At 43.9% G+C, this 18,174-nt stretch overlaps 1 protein-coding gene across 1 annotated transcript in view; it reads left to right on the forward strand.

The window, feature by feature from the left end:
* Positions 1-2,929: 2,929 nt before the first annotated feature.
* Positions 2,930-18,174, forward strand: part of LOC309567487 (opioid growth factor receptor-like) — a gene marked incomplete at its 5' end in the record, with an annotated part of 43,053 nt that continues 27,808 nt past the window's right edge. The window contains 5 exons of the mRNA XM_082272875.1: positions 2,930-3,016; positions 5,913-5,963; positions 9,552-9,635; positions 11,706-11,760; positions 15,313-15,391. Of these exons, the coding sequence (XP_082129001.1) occupies positions 2,930-3,016; positions 5,913-5,963; positions 9,552-9,635; positions 11,706-11,760; positions 15,313-15,391 (356 nt within the window). The remainder of the gene's footprint in view (positions 3,017-5,912; positions 5,964-9,551; positions 9,636-11,705; positions 11,761-15,312; positions 15,392-18,174) is intronic.

Below are 18,174 nucleotides of genomic sequence, written 5' to 3' on the forward strand. Positions count from 1 at the left end.
ACTAGTCAGTACCAGTTTACCAGGAAAAAATCACTTTTAATGTTGCATGGTCCATGTTTTGGATGTTGCTGCTATTTGTAAAACTATTAGTTTAGGGGGTTTTTTTACATTTTAGAATGGGTTGCTTCAAGATTGTGCAGAATTTTGTAGGGTGCAGCAACTTAAAAAAGGTTGAGAAATACTGTGCTAACCCACCAATAAAATATATATGAAAAAATGGGGTCCGGAACCCTCCAAGAATAAAAGAACGACAAATAAGTAGATGACAAATTACTTGACCTAAAACCCCCAGAACCAAGAAAAATAACTCAATAATCAGAAATGAAACAATTAAGATCCAACTCAACATTGTGGCCCAATGGTGCGAGAGTCTGCATCTCATAAATCCACCGAGACTCACAAAGAGTATTCATTTGTTTACTTTTTTATAAAATGGGGTTTATACTTCTCTATGCCCCAAAAAAGAAGGGAGGACGGATCTTTTTGATGGTATTTAGCTTAGTGCTTCCAAATACTGTGTTTTGGATAACCTCTTTGTATATTTTTGATATGTTCTCTCTAACGTTTCCATAATGGTTTTTTTGTTCTTCCTATATATTGAAGATGGCAAAGACATTCTAAATCATAGACGGCTCCCTCTGTCTTGCATGATATAAATTCCCTAATGTTATATTTTTTTTCCAGTAGAGGCGGACGGGAATTCTTCTTTTTTTTCTCTTGTTAAAATTGGTATGTTGACATTCAGAACAATTTTTACTCGGATAAAAACCTTTTCCTTAAAAAATATTCTTTGCTATAAGATCTCTCAGTGTTGGTGCCCTCCTATACACACACCTATGGACATTTGATAGTAATTGTGCTAATGATCTATCTGCCAATATGATTTTCCAGTGCTTCTTGATGATACTCTCCAATTTTTTATGTTGAATATTGTCATCAAATATAGGAGGGATTTCCTGATGGGATTTCTTTCTTCTTTTTCTTTTCTTCTTACCGCAAAGTGACGTATTTTATTCTATTGACCGTAGTTTGTCACCATTCCACGGGTGTGCGCAATGTTAAACCGTAACATGTTGGGTATCTATTTACTTGGCGTGACATCATCTTTCACCATGTACAAAAAAATGGGCTAACTTTACTGTTTAGTATTTTTTAAATGCAGTGAAATGTGATTTTTCATAATTTTTCCAAAAAAATTCACAAATACTGCGTGTCAAAAAATATTGAAATGACCGACATTTTATTCTCCAGAGTCTCTGCTAAAAAATATATATATATAATGTTTGAGGGTTCTAAGTAGTTTTCTAGGAAAAAATACTGATTTTAACTTGTAAACAAAATGTGTCCGAAATAGGCCTGGGGCTTAAGTGGTTAAGTTATGTTTCTCTTTCCAAATGACCTACTTCACTGATTTTCTGTTGTATGAAGGAACTCTTAGGGCTCTTTCACACATGTGAACCGTTCAGATCCGCCTGTCCATTTTTTTGGCGGATCTGAACGGTCCCCCCATGCATTCCTATGGGGCATCAGATGTCAGCGGAGACATGTCCGCTGACACCCAATCCAATCCATCAAATCTGGACGGATGGAAACCCTATTTTCCATCCGTCCAGCGGATCGGATGGGATCGGATGAGAACGGACTGACGGTCCGTTCCCATCCGATTTCCCCCATAGAGATGCATGGGGAACTGACAGCTGTGTCTCCGCACACAGCACGGAGACACAGCTGTCATCCTCCTGCTCAGCGGGGGATCGGCGGCTCGATCCCCCGCTGAGAAAAACGGAATCCGTCCGACGGACGGAGAGTGTGAAAGGAGCCTTATACCCTTTCTCGATAAAGCTAATTTCCAAAACTTTTTCTTGTTGTTAGTAGTCCTTCTTTTTAGTACAATTTTTCCTCAATCTTATTAATTGCCCTTTGGCTATGTTGGGTATCAGTAATAATAGATAATAATAATAATAATAATAGATAATAATAATAGAAATATCAACAACCTAAGATATGCAGACAATACCACACTAATGGCAGAAAGTGAAGGAGAACTACTGGTAGTAGCCTAGTGCAGAAAGATAACAAAAAGAGGGGCGCACCGACCTAGAACATTACCACTAAAAACATTTATTAAAATTGTAAAATGCATAAAATATACTCACAAAAATAGTGTGGTAATACACACATATCAACAATGCTATAAATAAGGGAAGATGTCTCAAAGGTGGCCAGGCACTGCGTAATGCTGAACGGCGCGCGGTGAAACGCACGGAGCTGCTGTGGCTTATGCTGACGCGTTTCGAGGGTGAACCCCCTTCCTCAGAGCCAAGAAATGCTGCTGCCGCACACTGCACAGGTGGGGGGGCTAAATGTAGGCTGGCTCCACCCACTACCGGACCCGCCCCATAGGGGGCAAAGGTCAACAGGTGGGGGATGATAGAGCCAACTACCCACGCCAGCAGGATCCACCCAACCCCCCAGCTGTAGTAGCCTAGTGCAGTTCCTGTACTGCAGAGCTCAGAATGGGAGGTGGAGAAGCAGCACAAGGAACCATTCAGGTGCGCTGCAGCTCTGTGCAAACAAGGGATATGCTGATGGGAGGAGAGAGCAGAGTGACAGGTGAGCTCTTCAGTCTGCTGCTTCTCCTTCACTGTCCAGTCACAGGGGAGGGACAAGACCTATAAGTGTTACTTAATTGTGGAAGGGAAAAACCGGCAGAGCTGTGTAACTCTCAGGACTGCATTGACAGAAATACAAATTCTTGTCTGGTAAACCAGCTCCCACATATGAGTTTCATCTGTGCATTTAGTTGTTTGCCTGGAGTTCTGCTGTAAATAAATTTCCCTCAATGGACGTGGGGACATTATGCTTATATACTTGAAAAGACTCTTTTGTATAATTATTTATTAAAGGTAAATGTGTTTTAAGTCACAGAATGGGTTGCTCCACTTCTACCACTTCTTACGACTCAACCTGGGAGGAGGATGAAGATGACAGTAGCGTGAAGACAGGGGGGTCTTCAGTGGGTAGCAAAGTCTTCTCCCTATAGTGACCTAAAACAAGCACTCAGGGCATGTTCATGTCCTTCACATTGCAGGTTTGACAGCCCAATTTATACTGTATGAATGGGCTGCCAAACACACGGGAAAGCGGAAATGGTGGTGCACTATTTTTACAAATTGTGCTGCACCAAACTGCATGTTTCTGTCTATGTTTCACGGGGAGATTTTTCTTCATTTCCTGTCCTGACACCCAACAGGAAGTGAGTGTAGATCTTTCTAAAGTAAGCACAATCTTCTTGTAGAATAGACCGTTGTCCGTGGAACAAGTCCAACAGTCCGTGGAACAAGTGGTATTAAAGTGATTGTAAACTTTTTTTGTTGTATTAACCACTTAAGCCCCGGAGGATTTAGCTGCTCAAAGACCAGGGCCTATTTTGCGATTCGGCACTGCGTGACTTTAACGGACAATTGCGCGGTCATGTGACGCTGTACCCAAATGAAATTGATGTCCTTTTTTCCCCACAAACAGAGCTTTCTTTTGGTGGTATTTGACCACCTGTGCGATTTTTACTTTTTGCACTATAAATAAAAAAAGAGCGTCAATATTGAAAAAATAACAATATTTTTCACATTTTTTTTATATGAAATTCTAAAAAAAATGTAAAAATCAAAATTTTTTAACATTTTAGGCCAATTTGTTTTCTGCTACATATTTTTGGTAAAAAAAATCGCAATAAGCGTATTTTGATTGGTTTGCGCAAAGGTTATTGTGTTTACTAACTACGGGAATGATTTATGTCATTTTTATTGTTTTTTATTTTTAACTATTAATGGCAACGATCTGCGATTTTTTTTTTTTGCGGGACTGCGACATTGCGGCGGACAGATTGGACCCCTGACTGACATTTTTGACACGTTTGGGGTACCAGTGACATTACTACAGTAATCAGTGCTATAAATATGCACTGTTACTGTAAAAATGACACTGGCAGGGAAGGGGTTAATTGTATTAGTGATCAAGTGGTTAAGTGTGTCCCTAGGGGCGTGATTCTAACTGTCAAGGGGCGTGGCTTGTGGTGTAACCACAGAGACATACGATCCTACATAGCAGGATCGTATGATCTCTGCAGTTACACCAGGGAGAATGACAGGGGGCTTTGTTTACATCAGCCGCCTGCCTTTCTCCCTCTCCAGAGTCCAGCGGGAGATCACGAGTGACCGGCAGACATCGGAGCCGCCAGTCACTCGCGCGGGGATGTCAGGGAACAAGCGGGGGTGGGAGTGCGCCTCCGGCGTCACGCGCTCGCCCCCTAGAGGCTCGTGGGCAAGCGACGTACCAATACGTCGCTTTGCCCAGGAGGGGCTGACCGCCGCAGTACATAGTCGTGCGGCGGTCGGCAAGTGGTTAAAATAACAAACATGTCTATATTGTAAAGCTGTTGGCGCTATATAAATCCTGAACCATACCAGGCCACATGACCTCAACATGGGGGGAGGAGCCCCACCCCAAAGCACCTTGTCCCAGTGTTGATGGGGACAAGGGCCTCATCCCCAAAACCATGGCCGGTGGTTGTGGGGGTCTGCGGGCAGGAGACTTATCGGAATATGGAAGCCCCCTTTAACAAGGGGGCCCCCAGATCCCCCTCCCCCATTTGAATGAGTATCGGGTACATAGTACCTCTACCCATGCACCAAAAAAGTATACAAAAAGTAAAAAAATAAGAGACAAGTTTTTAACAATGCCTTTATTAAAAAAGTGTCCCTCGATGTAAATTCATCGTCAATTAAAAAAATATTAAAAACGCTCCCGCCTCCTGGGAAGCCTCCCGCTTAATGCACTTTGACATTTTTTACATAGGTAAGGGGCGAGGCTACCTGGGTACATCACCCGGTGGCCCCGCTCCTTCTGACGTCATAAACCCAGCATGCATCAGTTTGTGACATCAGAAGAGGGCGGTGGGGCAGGGGGAACAGAGCTCCCCCCACCCCAAAGCACCCAGCCCCCCATGTTGAGGGAATGTGGCCTGGTATTATTATTCAGGAGGGGTGATGCTCGCTCGCCCCCCCCTCCCCCTTTCCTGACCTGCCAGGTTGCATGCCCGGATAAGGGTCTGGTATGGATTTTGAGGGGGGAACCCACAACTTTTTTTTTTTTGTTTTTGCCGTGGGGTTTCCCATAGAATCCATATCCAACTTGAAGGGCCTAGTATAGTTCGGGGGGGGGGGGGGGGGGGTTGTGGGGACCCATGCTGCTTTTTGTTAAATTTTCTATTGCCGGGCAATGCCGGCATTCTTTTCTTTACATTTATCTGTCAGTGGGGAAGCCAGCTGACAGATGATGAATCATGGTTGTTAGGGATGCGGGCGGCTAGCTTCCTGGCCTCCTGCTTAACAACCAGCTATTTCTTCACACAGAATTCAAATCAGTCGATCGTTTTTGGCTGATCCAAATTCAAATTGTTCTGAAAAGTTGGAATTCATTCGAAAACAAATAAAAAAAACAAATTTTTACAGATTTCAACAAAATTCATCACTATTCGTTGCTATTTTATTCGGAGATTTGGATACATCTAAATCATCTCCGATTAACCAAAAATGTGTTCCAATTTGTATTCAGACTGAAATGAATTACACATGTCTATCCATCACATCTAACTTGTAAAGTGCATTTTTATAATCAATGTTTGCTTTTGGGTTCAATAGCCTCCTTCCTGGATGCCTAGTATAAGATTAACCTGAACCTAACCCCCACAACTAAACCTTAACCTAACCCCCTAATAATACCCCTTAATCTGATCTCCAAATGCGGTATTTAACTATAGTGAAATGACACTTTGAATATTGCATGCACTAGGAATTAGTGATTTGACCCTTCTGGCTCTTATTGTTATTAATTTGCCTCTTTATACCCCTTAGGGACAAGAGACACATAGAAACCTGGAAAGAAGAAAGCCTAAAGAATACAAGGTAATAAAATGTCTAGCAGGTAGGAGTAACTAAACTATGGGTGCTTTAGGCCCCTTTCACATGGGCTTTCAGATCCGGTCCGTCTGTCAGTTTTTCAGGCGGACCTGATCGGACGCTCCATGCACCCCTATGGGGCAGCGGATGTCAGCGGTGACATGTCCGCTGACGCCCGCCGCTTTCTGATCCGATCCTGTCTGTGAAATCCAGACGCATGGAAACCCTATTTTCCATCCGTCTGGAGGATCGGATCGGATAGGATCGGATGAAAACAGACAGGCGGTCCGTTCTCATCTGATCTCCCATAGAGGAGAGTGGGGATCTGACAGGTCTGTCTCTGCAAAGTAAGCGGAGACGGAGCTGTCACCTGCCTGCTCAGCGGGGATTGGCGGACCGATCCCCGCTGAGCAAAACGGAGTCCGCCGGGTGGAAAGCCCATGTGAAAGGACCCTTAGTCTTCAGCTAAGAAGAGATAGAACTTCCAATAACTTTTTTTTTTGTTTTGTTTTTTTGCTGTCTTTACGTTCCTGTCCCGGTGACAAACACACTCTCCATTTCTTGTACTCAATACATGGACTGGAAGTGAAGGAATATCTTTCCAGTCTAATAACAAATTGGTTGTAAATCTCAGACATGAATTATAAACAAAGCAAATAGTGTGTACTTGTCTCAGTTAAGAGCACTAGGTGTCATTTCTGTCTGCTGCTTCATTCCTCTGCTGTCAGCATGTCAACTTCTGACAGGTTTTCCTGAAAGAGGATGTATCTCCAGCACAGAGCCTGTGATTGACAGCCTCAGCTCTGTACCTGTGTACTGTGTGAAGGGGGTGTGTCCCTTCCCTCCATTCGGGCAGATGTCAAACTGGCGGCCCTCCAGCTGTTGCAGAACTACAAATCCCATGAGGCATTGCAAGGCTGACAGTTACAAGCATGACTCCCACAGGCAGAGGCATGATAGGACTTTTAGTTCCGCAACAGCTGGAGGGCCGCCAGTTTGACACCCCTGCGTGACGATCCAATCAGTTCTCATTGCTTTCCTCACTGAGCTCTGCAGTGTGTAATTTAGACTTTCCACCCCTGTTTTCTGAAAGCTCAGACAAGTTTTATAAATTCTGGACTTTGAAACAGTTAGTACTTATGTATGACCTGACGTCAGTCACTTCATTGGGCATATGTAGGGTTTACAACCACTTTCACTCTTCACCATCCTATCTAAAACTAAAAAAAAAAGTTGCGCACCTGAAGGGCACGGAAGCATCGTTCAGTCCCGCTGTCAGCAGCCTGTCAAACTCTCTGATAATCTGATGCCTGATGGGGCTAAGCAGTGCATCTAGCAGTATTGAAGTGTCACTAGACCCACATCGTAAAAACTATTACCACTTCCTGCCCAAGGACATCATATGGCATCCTGGACTCTAAGTGGAGATATCTGGATGATGGGTGCAGCTGCAGGCATAATTCAGATATCTTTTTTTTTCAGCAGGCGATTCCCTGCAATCTAAAAGCAATCATAGCGGCTGTTTAGCCTCTTGATTGCTTTTACAGGCTGCGGGAGGGGAAGTCTTTGTGATCAGCGAGCCAGAGAATGAATCCGCTGGCAGCGGAAATTTACCATAGAGCTGACCACAGACCAAATGGTTTCCGCCCATCTCTATGACCCTCGGAGGCCAGAAGCAACCTCTTGACATCACTGAGATCGATTGTTTTTTTTTTTTTTTTTTATCTCAGGCTTTTCAGCGTAGAGGAGAGATGTGGGGATTTAGAGAACCCAGATCTCTCCATAAAGAGAACCTGTCATGCCCTATTTCTATTACAAGGGATGTTTACATTCCTTGTAATAGGAATAAAAGTGATCAGCAGTCAGCACATGTCCAGGAAAAAAAAAATGAATGGGAAAGTGTAAAAAAACAAAAATAAAGATAAAATAAACAATAAAAGGTTTTTAAAAGTTTTAAAGTGCCCCCATCCCCATGTTCTCGCAGGCAGAAGTGAACACATACGTAGGTCATGCCCGCATATGTAAACGGCGTTCAAACCACACATGTGAGGTATCACCGCAAACGTTAGAGCGAGAGCAATAATTCTAGCACAAGACCTCCTCTATAACTCTAAACTGGTAACCTGTAACAGTTTTTAAAGCATAACCTATAGAGATTTTTAAGTACTGAAGTTTGGCGCCATTCCACGAGTGTGCGCAATTTTAAAGCGTGACGTGTTAGGTATCTTTACTCATCATAACATCATCTTTCACATTACTCAAAAAAGTTGGGCTGACTTTAGTGGTTTTTTTTAATTCATGAAAGTGTTTTTATTTTCCCAAAAAATAGTATTTTGAAAAAATACCGTGTGACATAAAAAAATTGCAACAATCGCCATATGTAATGAAATATATTTTTACATGTAGGAGAGGAGTGCCAGAATAGGCCTGGGCTGGAAGTGGTTAATAAATGGTGTATTCCATGCTGTTCATACTCACTCAGTCACTATGGGATTCCTTTTCTGTATTCTGCAGAAAACCTGGTTGATCCTGCTGTTCTCTGTTTTCTGCAGAAAACCTCTTTGATCCTGCTGTTCTCTGTTTTCCCCTTCTGTTCATGTCCCCAATGCAGTTGGGGATTTTGCAGAGCAGTGTTGGCAGCTCTGCACATGCTCAGTTTTCAGGGAGTTTCAATGGTGAGCATTTCCTCGCTATCACATCTGAGCAGCCCATGTGACTATAGAGTCACACATGTGGGTGTATATACAGTGGTAAATGACAGCCCACTCCCTCCGTCCTCCTCCATGCCCACTAACCAGCTAAACACAATGGGGGCGGGATATTATATGTTGATTGATGGCGGCTTCACCTCCCTCTTTTTCTAAGACACAGGCTGGAGGGGCGTGACACCGTCTGTGACTGGCAGAACTCCGTCCACACTATGTTATTGTTAATAAATAATAAAAAATGTGATTTTAAATATATAGTTGTATGTCGATTTAAATGAGTTTATTTATATTATTTATTTTTCTCTGTATCCCAAATGCTGTTTTTTTTTTTTTTTTTTTTTTTTTGAACATGTGACCAGCAGCAGAGGACTAGAAGCTCCTCCTGCTTATGTTTCCCTGCAGACAGACTGGGAAAGATCTGGGTCATGTGACAGCTGTATATTGATTAGGAAAAAATGGTACTTAGATGTTTTATTTATTAAAATAATTACAATGCCATTATCCCTATATAGAAAGAGAAGAGATAATGCAAATTAAACAGTGTGTGTTTAGCATCACTTTAACATTTAGGGATTCATGCGCCTAGAGATGAGAGCCCAGAAAGGAAGCAATCGTTTTAAGTGTTCGTCCCTGGGCGCATACTGCCTTAAATGGAAGTACCACTGAGTGCACCACCCAGCCACAGCAGCTGTCAGATTCCCAAAGAGTTTGACAGGCTGCCAACAGAGGGACTGGATGGTGCATATGTGTCCAACAGCCACAGCTGAATGCTGGAGCCTCATGCATCAGGGATAAACGCTCAGTGTGTATGAGGCCTTGATGTGCATGATACATCAAAGTCTGATTGTGAAGTAACCCTTTTAAGTGTCCTTTCTCTTCTTTATAGTATATGTTTTCTGACGCTGCACAGAATATGCAGGGCTACAGACATGGATTCCGGCCTTTAGGTTCCAATTACCAGAGTGGCCCGGTAAGCTTATTTAAATTCTCTCGGGATTGATGGATATGGGACTATACCTGTTAAGTTAGAACAAAACATTAATTCTTATTTTGCTTCTCGTTTCATTGCAATAAACGACCAGTTGGCTTCATTTCAATACGTAATTTCTGTAGTCCAAACCCCCCTTTTATATTGCATTGGCTTGTAGCTGAACACTTTAGGCCCAGCTCTATTTTTTTTTTACTCTCACTCTCTGTTGAAGCCCCACCTCAAGTTCGGTGGGGAGTTGTGCCTATTCCTAGACAGCACAGCGATCGTAACATGATGTGTAATTTCTGTGCTGTCCAGACATTCTGTAAGCACAGGGAGCATGTCCACAGTGGTCTGGGCGCACAGGAAGTGGGTTGAATGATGATGGACGTCATTCAATCCAATAGACTGGTGGCATCTTGTGGCAGAGAAGGGGTACTGTAAGGGGCAACTGCAGATTAAGGCTGGGTTCACACTGCTCCGACATGGAAGTCGGACCTCTTCTGATCCGACTTTGCCCTGCAACTTCATGATCGACTTTGATGCGACTACAATGAATAGGATCCAACTTTGAGCTGACAATACCAGGCCTTTAAGTCTGGTATGAATCTTGAGGGGAAAACCCCACACCAAAACTGGAAAAAAAAAACAAACAGTATGCGGTCCCCCCAAAATCTATATCAGACCCTTATCTGAGCACCCAGCCAAGCAGATCAGGAAAGAAGGGGGCAAACGAGCGTCCCCCCCCAAGACCATACCAGGCCACATGCCCTCAACATGAGGGGGGTGGGTGCATTGGGGCAGGGAGGCTTTGCATGTTGATGGGGACAAGGGCCTCTTCCCGACAACCATGGGCGATGGTTGTGGGGGTCTGCAGGCAGGGGGCTTATCAGAATCTGGAAGCCTCCTTTAACAAGGGGGCCCCCAGATCCCGAAACCCCCACCCTATGTTACATTGTACCCCTACTTATTCACCCAAAGAAATGTCAAAAATAAATAAATCCAGTACACAGGTCCTTTATTAAAGTAGCTCCAACGTGTCTTCTCCCTCCGATTTCTTCTCCCTCCAGTTCTTCTCTCTCTCCGGTGATGTCTTGTTCCACCGGTTCTTTTCCCTGCGCGGTTTTCTTCCTCTGGTTCTTCTTCCTCCGTTGTCTTCTTCCTCTGGTTCTTCTCCCTCCGTGGTTTTCTTCCTCTGGTTCTTCTCCCTCAGTTGTCTTCTTCCTCTGTTTCTTCTGCCTCCAGTTCTTCTCCTCTGCTGTCTTCTCCCTCCTGATGTCTTCTCTCGACGCTAGCTCCAGCTGTTGTGTTAGCTTCGCTGTGTGCCATTACTTATATAGCCATGGGGCGTGATCATCCGGTGATGTCATCCGGAGACTCTGCCTCCTTGTGACGTCACCTGGGGGCATGATGAAACCTATGTACTGGTTTTATTTATTTTTGACACTTTTTTGGGTGAATGGGTAGGGCTACAATGTACCCCGTACTCATTCACATAGAGTGGGGGGCCGGGATCTGGGGGCCCCCTTGTTGTTCACCGGGCTGAACGGAAAAAAACCTGAAGAGCTTAGGGGGAGTCGCTGTACTGATATGCATACAAATATATACAAAATAAATGCCAGAAATTGTGGCTGGGGATACTGATGTTCAAACATCAGTACCCTGCACAAGTACCCTAATATAGGAGGTGTGTTGCTGGCCAGATCACCAGGTGAAAATAGAGGGGATATTTCCAAAAAAAAGAAAAGGAATGCAGTCACCGTATCCAATGATCGGTAAGCTGCAATATAATACATTTTTGTTTTTTGGATTTTTTTTTTACCAGAGGGCTACTTCAGGCAAATTTGTTAGATTTGGTATTGTAAGTTGAGCCAATAAGATTATTCGTTTTTAAAACTTATTTTCTTATCTTCAAATTTCCATTGTTCCCCTGTGGAAGTTGTTCACATTTCATGGGTTACCTCGGGAGAAGTGCAGACACCTAGATTTCTGTGTCTATGTTTTATTTCATACAAGTTTTTAGTGCTATTTTTCAGTAAATAAACGCCCTTTCTGCTCTTTTTCATGTAGGATGAGATGCCCAATCTGATGTTTTACAAAAACCAGATACCATTCAGGCCAAATGGTTAGTACGGAGGGGGAGATCACCTTGTGAGATAACTTTATAGTTTTTATTTTGGTGTATTGCAGAAATAAAGCTTGTTTAACTGCTTTTTAGCTCTTTTTTCAGCGTGTTGTATAAAGTTCAAAGTAAAACTTTTTGGAGGTTATCAGCAGGGCTTTTTTTCTCAGACAATAGGTGCAGGAACTCCCCCTTTTTGAGTCACTCCTTTTCCCCACCCCCTACCCACCTCCTACACATCATTCCTTGGTTCCACCCCCTACCCACCTCCCAGTACTGCCCCATTTAAAGAATACAGAACCAAGTAACAATTATGGTGCTAAGTAATTTGTATAGAATTTCTTAATGATAACAAGAAAGCAGTAAAATAGATCCCATGCAGCCAGCAACAATAGATCCCCCCAGTAACAATGGACCACCCGCAACAAAATATCCCTTTCCCAGCATCAAAAGATCCCCAGCAGAAACAACATATCTCCCTGCAGTCAGCATCAATAGACCCCTCCCTCAACAGTAAATCTCACCCTCAGCAACAATAGAGCCCCACCAGCAACAACAGACCTCCCCAACAACAATAGATCCCCCCAGTAACAATGGACCACCCGCAACAAAATATCCCTTTCCCAGCATCAAAAGATCCCCAGCAGCAACAACATATCTCCCTGCAGTCAGCACCAATAGACCCCTCCCTCAACAGTAAATCTCACCCTCAGCAACAATAGAGCCCCACCAGCAACAACAGACCTCCCCAACAACAATAGAACCCCCCTGCAAAATTCCTCTCCAGCAACAATAGATCTCCTAGCAGCTAGCATAAATAGACCCTGCACCATGTGCCATTACGTACATTCAGTGCTGAAGATGCCCGAAATGCGTTCCCTCACGTCCCTGCTGAAAAAAAAAGTCCTGGTTATAAGAGTAATGAGGAAACAGTACAATTGCAGTCAAAATATATTATTTTGGGACAGAGTGGGGAACCTCCCTGTTTCTGTAACTTAAAATAGAAAGTGAGCACAATCGCTAAAAGTGGCATGGATGGTGGAAAGACGATGGGGTTGATTTACCAAAGACAAAAAGACTGTGCACTTTGCAAAGTTGCTCCAGAGCTTAGTAAATGAGCAGAATCTCTGCTGACTTCTACCATCCAATCATGTGCAAGCAAAAATGCTTTTGTTTTTATTTTCCTTGCACGTGATTGGGTACTGTATGCAAAGTGAAGCCCTATATCATTTACTAAGCTCTGGAGCAACTGCACTTTGCATAGTGCACAGTCTGTTTGCCTTAAGTAAATTAACCCCATTGTTTTTTAGAGCGGAGGGTGAGAACAGAATAGGCGACCCTTCAGATTAGGTAACGGAAGTGACGTCCTGTCAGCTGAATACTTACTGCGCATGCGTAGCAGGTTTGCTAATGTGACAGAACACCTGCAATCAGAAGGCGGCATCGGACATCTTACTACACCCAGCTACGTCTTAAATTTCACAGTAATTTTAGCAATAAACTGAGCGGATATAAATAAAAATAGTATATTGACATCTGTGATGCTGTTTTGAATGTTACATTTTGAAAGAAGCTGGACGCTAGCAGTAGGAAGGTGGCAGAGGCCATCTTGGTATACCCTGCACTCAGTGGCGTATTTAGGTTTTGTACTGCCCTAGGCCTGACTAAACTTGTACACCCCCTAGTTTAAATATGACCCACCCTTCCTGTAAAGGCCACACCCCTTCCTGTTTATGACACGCCGTGTCATCTGTAAACCACAGACCACAACCACAGTCTATCAGAGCAGCCTCATCAGTTCCCATAAGTTCAGCCTCATCAGTTCCCATAAGTTCAGCCTCATCAGTTCCTATAAGTTCAGCCTCATCAGTGCCCATCAGTGCAGCATATCAGTGCTGCCTTATCAGTGCAGCCTCATTAGTGCCCATCAGTGCAGTTTATCAGTACCCACCATTGCCGCCTCATCAGTGGCCATTAGAGCAGCCTAATAGCGCCCATCAGTGCAGCATATGAGCGCCCATTAGTGCCTGGGGGCAGAGGAGAGTAGGCGGAGCATTTGGCTGCAGTGACACACTTATTAGCATTGGCGGCCGTCGGGCCAGTTGTATTAAGTGTGGTCGGTGGCCTACAATCTGTCTGAATGTCCTCACCAGCTGGTATTATCATACTGGTAGGTAGCAGTGTGACCGCTTTATGGGGGTACCAGACTGATTTGCCTCCTAGACCATGCCCTCCGGCCCAATTCACAACATAAGACTGGCACTATACAAAAAGTGTAGCGCAAGCTGGCGGGGACCCTTTTCGTGCCAGGAGGAGGCTGTTTTTTTTTCGTGCAGGTTGCAGCTTTTTGCCTCCCCCCCTGCAAAGTGCCGCCCTAGGCCTGGGCCTTTTTAGCCTAGGCCAAGATCCAGCACTGCCTGCACTGCTTAGTGCTAAACCTTTAGGCTTTGAAAATGTAAAATGAAAACAGCATGACAGATCTCAATGTACTATATTGATCTATATACTCTCACTTTATTCGTTAAATGACTGTGAAATTCAAGACGTAGCTGGGTGTAGTAAGATGTCCGCTGGTGTCTTATTGTGGCAGTACCTGGAAAGCTTCTAAAATAGCAGATAAATAGCCTTTTAAGACAAAATGGTAGATTCTGTGGTACTACAGAGATCATGACAGCCAAGCTGCGCATTTGAGGCCCCCACCTTCTCCCTCATATTTTTCCTCTCTTGCCTCCCAAGAACCAACGAGAATACAGATAAGAGTGAAGGCCAGGATGTAATTGCTACACACAGATATGCAGGAGTCAATGGTAGGGGGAGGATTTGTATTGTATTACTGCCAAGCTAGTTAGGGAAATATGTATCTGTGATGTAACTGCGGTTTCATATATGTGATGTACACGCTTTTTTACTCACTTAGCAAGCGGGCATGAGCCGGGCTAAGCCATTTTCACTGGCGAATAAAAAGGTTCGATTCCGAAGCCTGAGTCCAAAAAATTCATTCTGGGTTTCAGTTTATTTGCTGCAACATTTTGACTGCAGTTCTGTTCTGTCAGATTAGCAAACCTGCGCCTACGCAGTAAGTATTCAGCTAAAAGAACATCACTTCTGTTGCCTATTCTGACGGAACATCTGCAAAGGCTTTATTACCCTCTGTGTGTCCATTGTACAGATCTCCTCACTTCCTGTGTAACCGCCAGAACAGGAAGTAAGATTACATTTCCTCGGGAGGGGCTCCTTGCTTATGGATACATATTATCCCTTTTTTTTTTTTTTTTTTTTTAATAAAGATAAAATTAATAAAATAATATTCGGAAATGTTTTTATAGCAGGATGCTCTTAGGTGTGGACAAATAGCAAACATATCCCAGGAAAGGGGACAGAAAAAGTCAATGTGGCTTGTTTTTGTAGTCAGGTGCTCTTCATACCAACCAATCAGATTGCTTTCATTCTCTGAGCTCCACTAGAAGGGACAGCTTTGATCTAATTTGTTTGCTTTGGACAGAATCATCACTTTTCATTCATGCTTGTATTACTTTTAATTTGTTTCACACTCAGGTTTGTATATAGAGGACCTGCTCAGGAATTGGAAGGATCAGTATGACACACTAGAGAGGAACCATGACTACATTCAGTGGTAAGTGTAACAACTATTGTGACTGGCTGCTGCCCATTCCTCCCCAAATACTGCCTGTTTCATTGATATTTTTTCTTATTCAATATCGAGTTGCTTATATGGAGGACCTTGACTATGAAGAGTGTCTACAATCGCTCGATTTATTCTCCCTGGAGAAGAGACGTCTGAGGGGGGACATGATAGCAATTTATAAATATCTTAATGGGGATCCCAGCTTAGAAAAAAAGCTGTTCATTCGAAGGGATTGCATGAGGACTCGAGGGCATACAATGCGATTAGAGGAGAAGCGTTTTAACCACAGGCAACGTGGGGGGTTCTTTACTGTTAGGGCTACAAGATTGTGGAATTCTCTACCACAAGAGGTGGTTTCTGCGGGAAGTATGGTGGCTTTCAAAAGACTCTTAGACTTACATCTCAAGGATCAGAACATTCAGGGGTATGTGAGATGAGTACAGCCACACACACCTACACAGGTTGAACCGGATGGACTATTGTCTTTATTCAACCTCACCTACTATGTAACTATGTAACTATGTAATATTAGATTAAAAAAAAAAAGAAAACGGTATCCCATAGGCTCGAACATCGACATACTTTAAAACTGGAGCAATTTAAGTTGTTATAAAGCCTAAACATTTTTTTTTACACCCTAATTCATTTCTTTCATTAAGGTAAAAACTGTATCGGTAGTAGTATCCCCCCCCTCTATATTTACCTTAGTCCCGCCCCTTATACATATTCGATCCAGTGCTGTGCCTGTCTGCAGCGGCTCTTTCCCCTCACTCTCTGACCTCACAGGCTTTGCTGAGGCAGCAGGGGGCAAGGTTGTCAGTGACATGGGGGCAGGGTTGAGCCTCACTGTCCATGTCTATAGTCACAGGCAGCGCTGCTCAGGAGCGAGCCCACACAGTTGCCCCCATAGGAAGCGACTTCCTTTGGGGGCACTCGCCAGAGAAGAGGAGCCAGAAGCGCCAGCAAAGGACCAGAGAAGAGGAAGTTCCGGGTTGTATTTACAACAGTGGCGGCTGGTGCATTGGGGGCGCAGGGGCACCACCCCCCTATCTATGCGTCAGGCCCCCTAATCTACATGCGGGGCACCGGACACATGGATTCCAATGTTTTTTGTTTTTTTTACTTTGAAGCACGTGATTAGAGCCAGAGGCTCTAATAGGCTTTCAAAAAAGGGTGGGCTCGGGGCGCAGAGCACACCAGGTTGTGTGACAATAGCCAATGAATATTTGCTATTATAACACTGATTTTCCTCCCAGTCAATCAGGAAGCGGGTCCTGAGACCCGCTTCCTGATTGGCTGAAAGGAGAGGCCATGCTAGTGGCCAAGGAGGAGGAGGAGGGAGGAGACGCACGCAGGGGAAGCCGCCACCGCCGCTGCAGGGGGAAGCCGCCACCGCCACTGCCTGCCCTCCACATCAGTCCAGGTGAGTGAGCCAGTGATGGGGGGGGGTGCTATGGTGTGTGAGCTGGTGCGGTCCGGGGGGGGGGTATGGTGTGGTCCGTCTGCCGCCCCCCCAGCCCATGGAGCACCAGCTGCCACTGATTTACAATCACTCAACCACTTTAATTTTAACTCTGTGCATTTCACATCATGCAGTCCAGTGAGTTGGGCTTCAAGCACATTTGAAGTAACAGAAGTAGCTAAGTGATCAGAGGCACATTGTACAAGCAACCTTTATTTTATTAGCCTTACCTCAAGTTTCCAATCACAACGGTTGCTGTGTGTCTAAATATGACTGGGCAGCTTAATAGTCACCAGTGTTAGACCTGGTTCATTTAGTAATCAGCTCTCAGTAACAGACCTGATAAGACACTCTGATTCTCTTCCTCTGCAATACAAGGCTGTGTTAGGACACTTGTACTGAAGGGTGTGGCTGTCACTCTGCTCTGCCAGCACAGAGCACTGCAGTGTGAGGGCAGGAAGTAATGCTTTTTCCTGAGAGAGAAAGTTTTTTTTTTAAATGTAAAAAATCTGCCACAAATAATTACATATGGGGGTACAGGTCTTTATAGAGATACATACCTGTAGGTGTGAGGCTTAAATTAAGATTTAACTATGTAAAAAAAAAAAAGTCAGGCTTTAGACTTTCTAAGTCCTCTGCTTCTCTCCCAAGGCATATTTGATGGTATCCATGGCAGGAATTCTATTATCTGTTTATGTGTTGGGTTGCTACAATGTGCACAGTAACTGTGGCCAAATCTGTAGTTTTTATGGGCCATACACACTATAAGATTTTCTGAAGACTTTTTCCTTTAAACCCCGTACACACGATCAGATTATCGAACGATCTGTCGTCCGTTTTTTATGGCATGCTAGTCTGATGTGGAAAGTGAAGAGTGTTCTTTCGTCTCTGAGCATGCCCAGTCTTGCTCTTAAGATATTTTTCCGTCTAAATCTGTACTAATGAGACGAAAATCAGACGTTGTATTATGGACAACAAATATTATATAGCCTGCACATCAGGATTTTTTCGGCCGAAAAGTCTGAGTCAGCTGTCGAAAGCACCATACTAACAATACGAAAATCAGCAGATCGGTCGTCGGACGAAATTTCCCTACAGATTTTCTTATCATGTGTACGGGCCTTTAGGCTTTCTTCAGGCGTTTTTTTTGTTGGGTTTTTTCAGGCGTTTTTTGCAGGTGGTTGGAGGCAGGCATTGACATCTAACAAAAACGCTTGTAAATTGCCAAAAAAGAAGCTCATGTACTGTACTTTTTTGAATTTCAGGTGTTTTGCTTGTGAACAGGGGCCATTGAAATTAATGGGATTTT

This window comes from Pelophylax lessonae (assembly GCF_965119305.1).
Source record: "Pelophylax lessonae genome assembly, chromosome: 11".
NCBI lineage: Eukaryota > Metazoa > Chordata > Amphibia > Anura > Ranidae > Pelophylax > Pelophylax lessonae.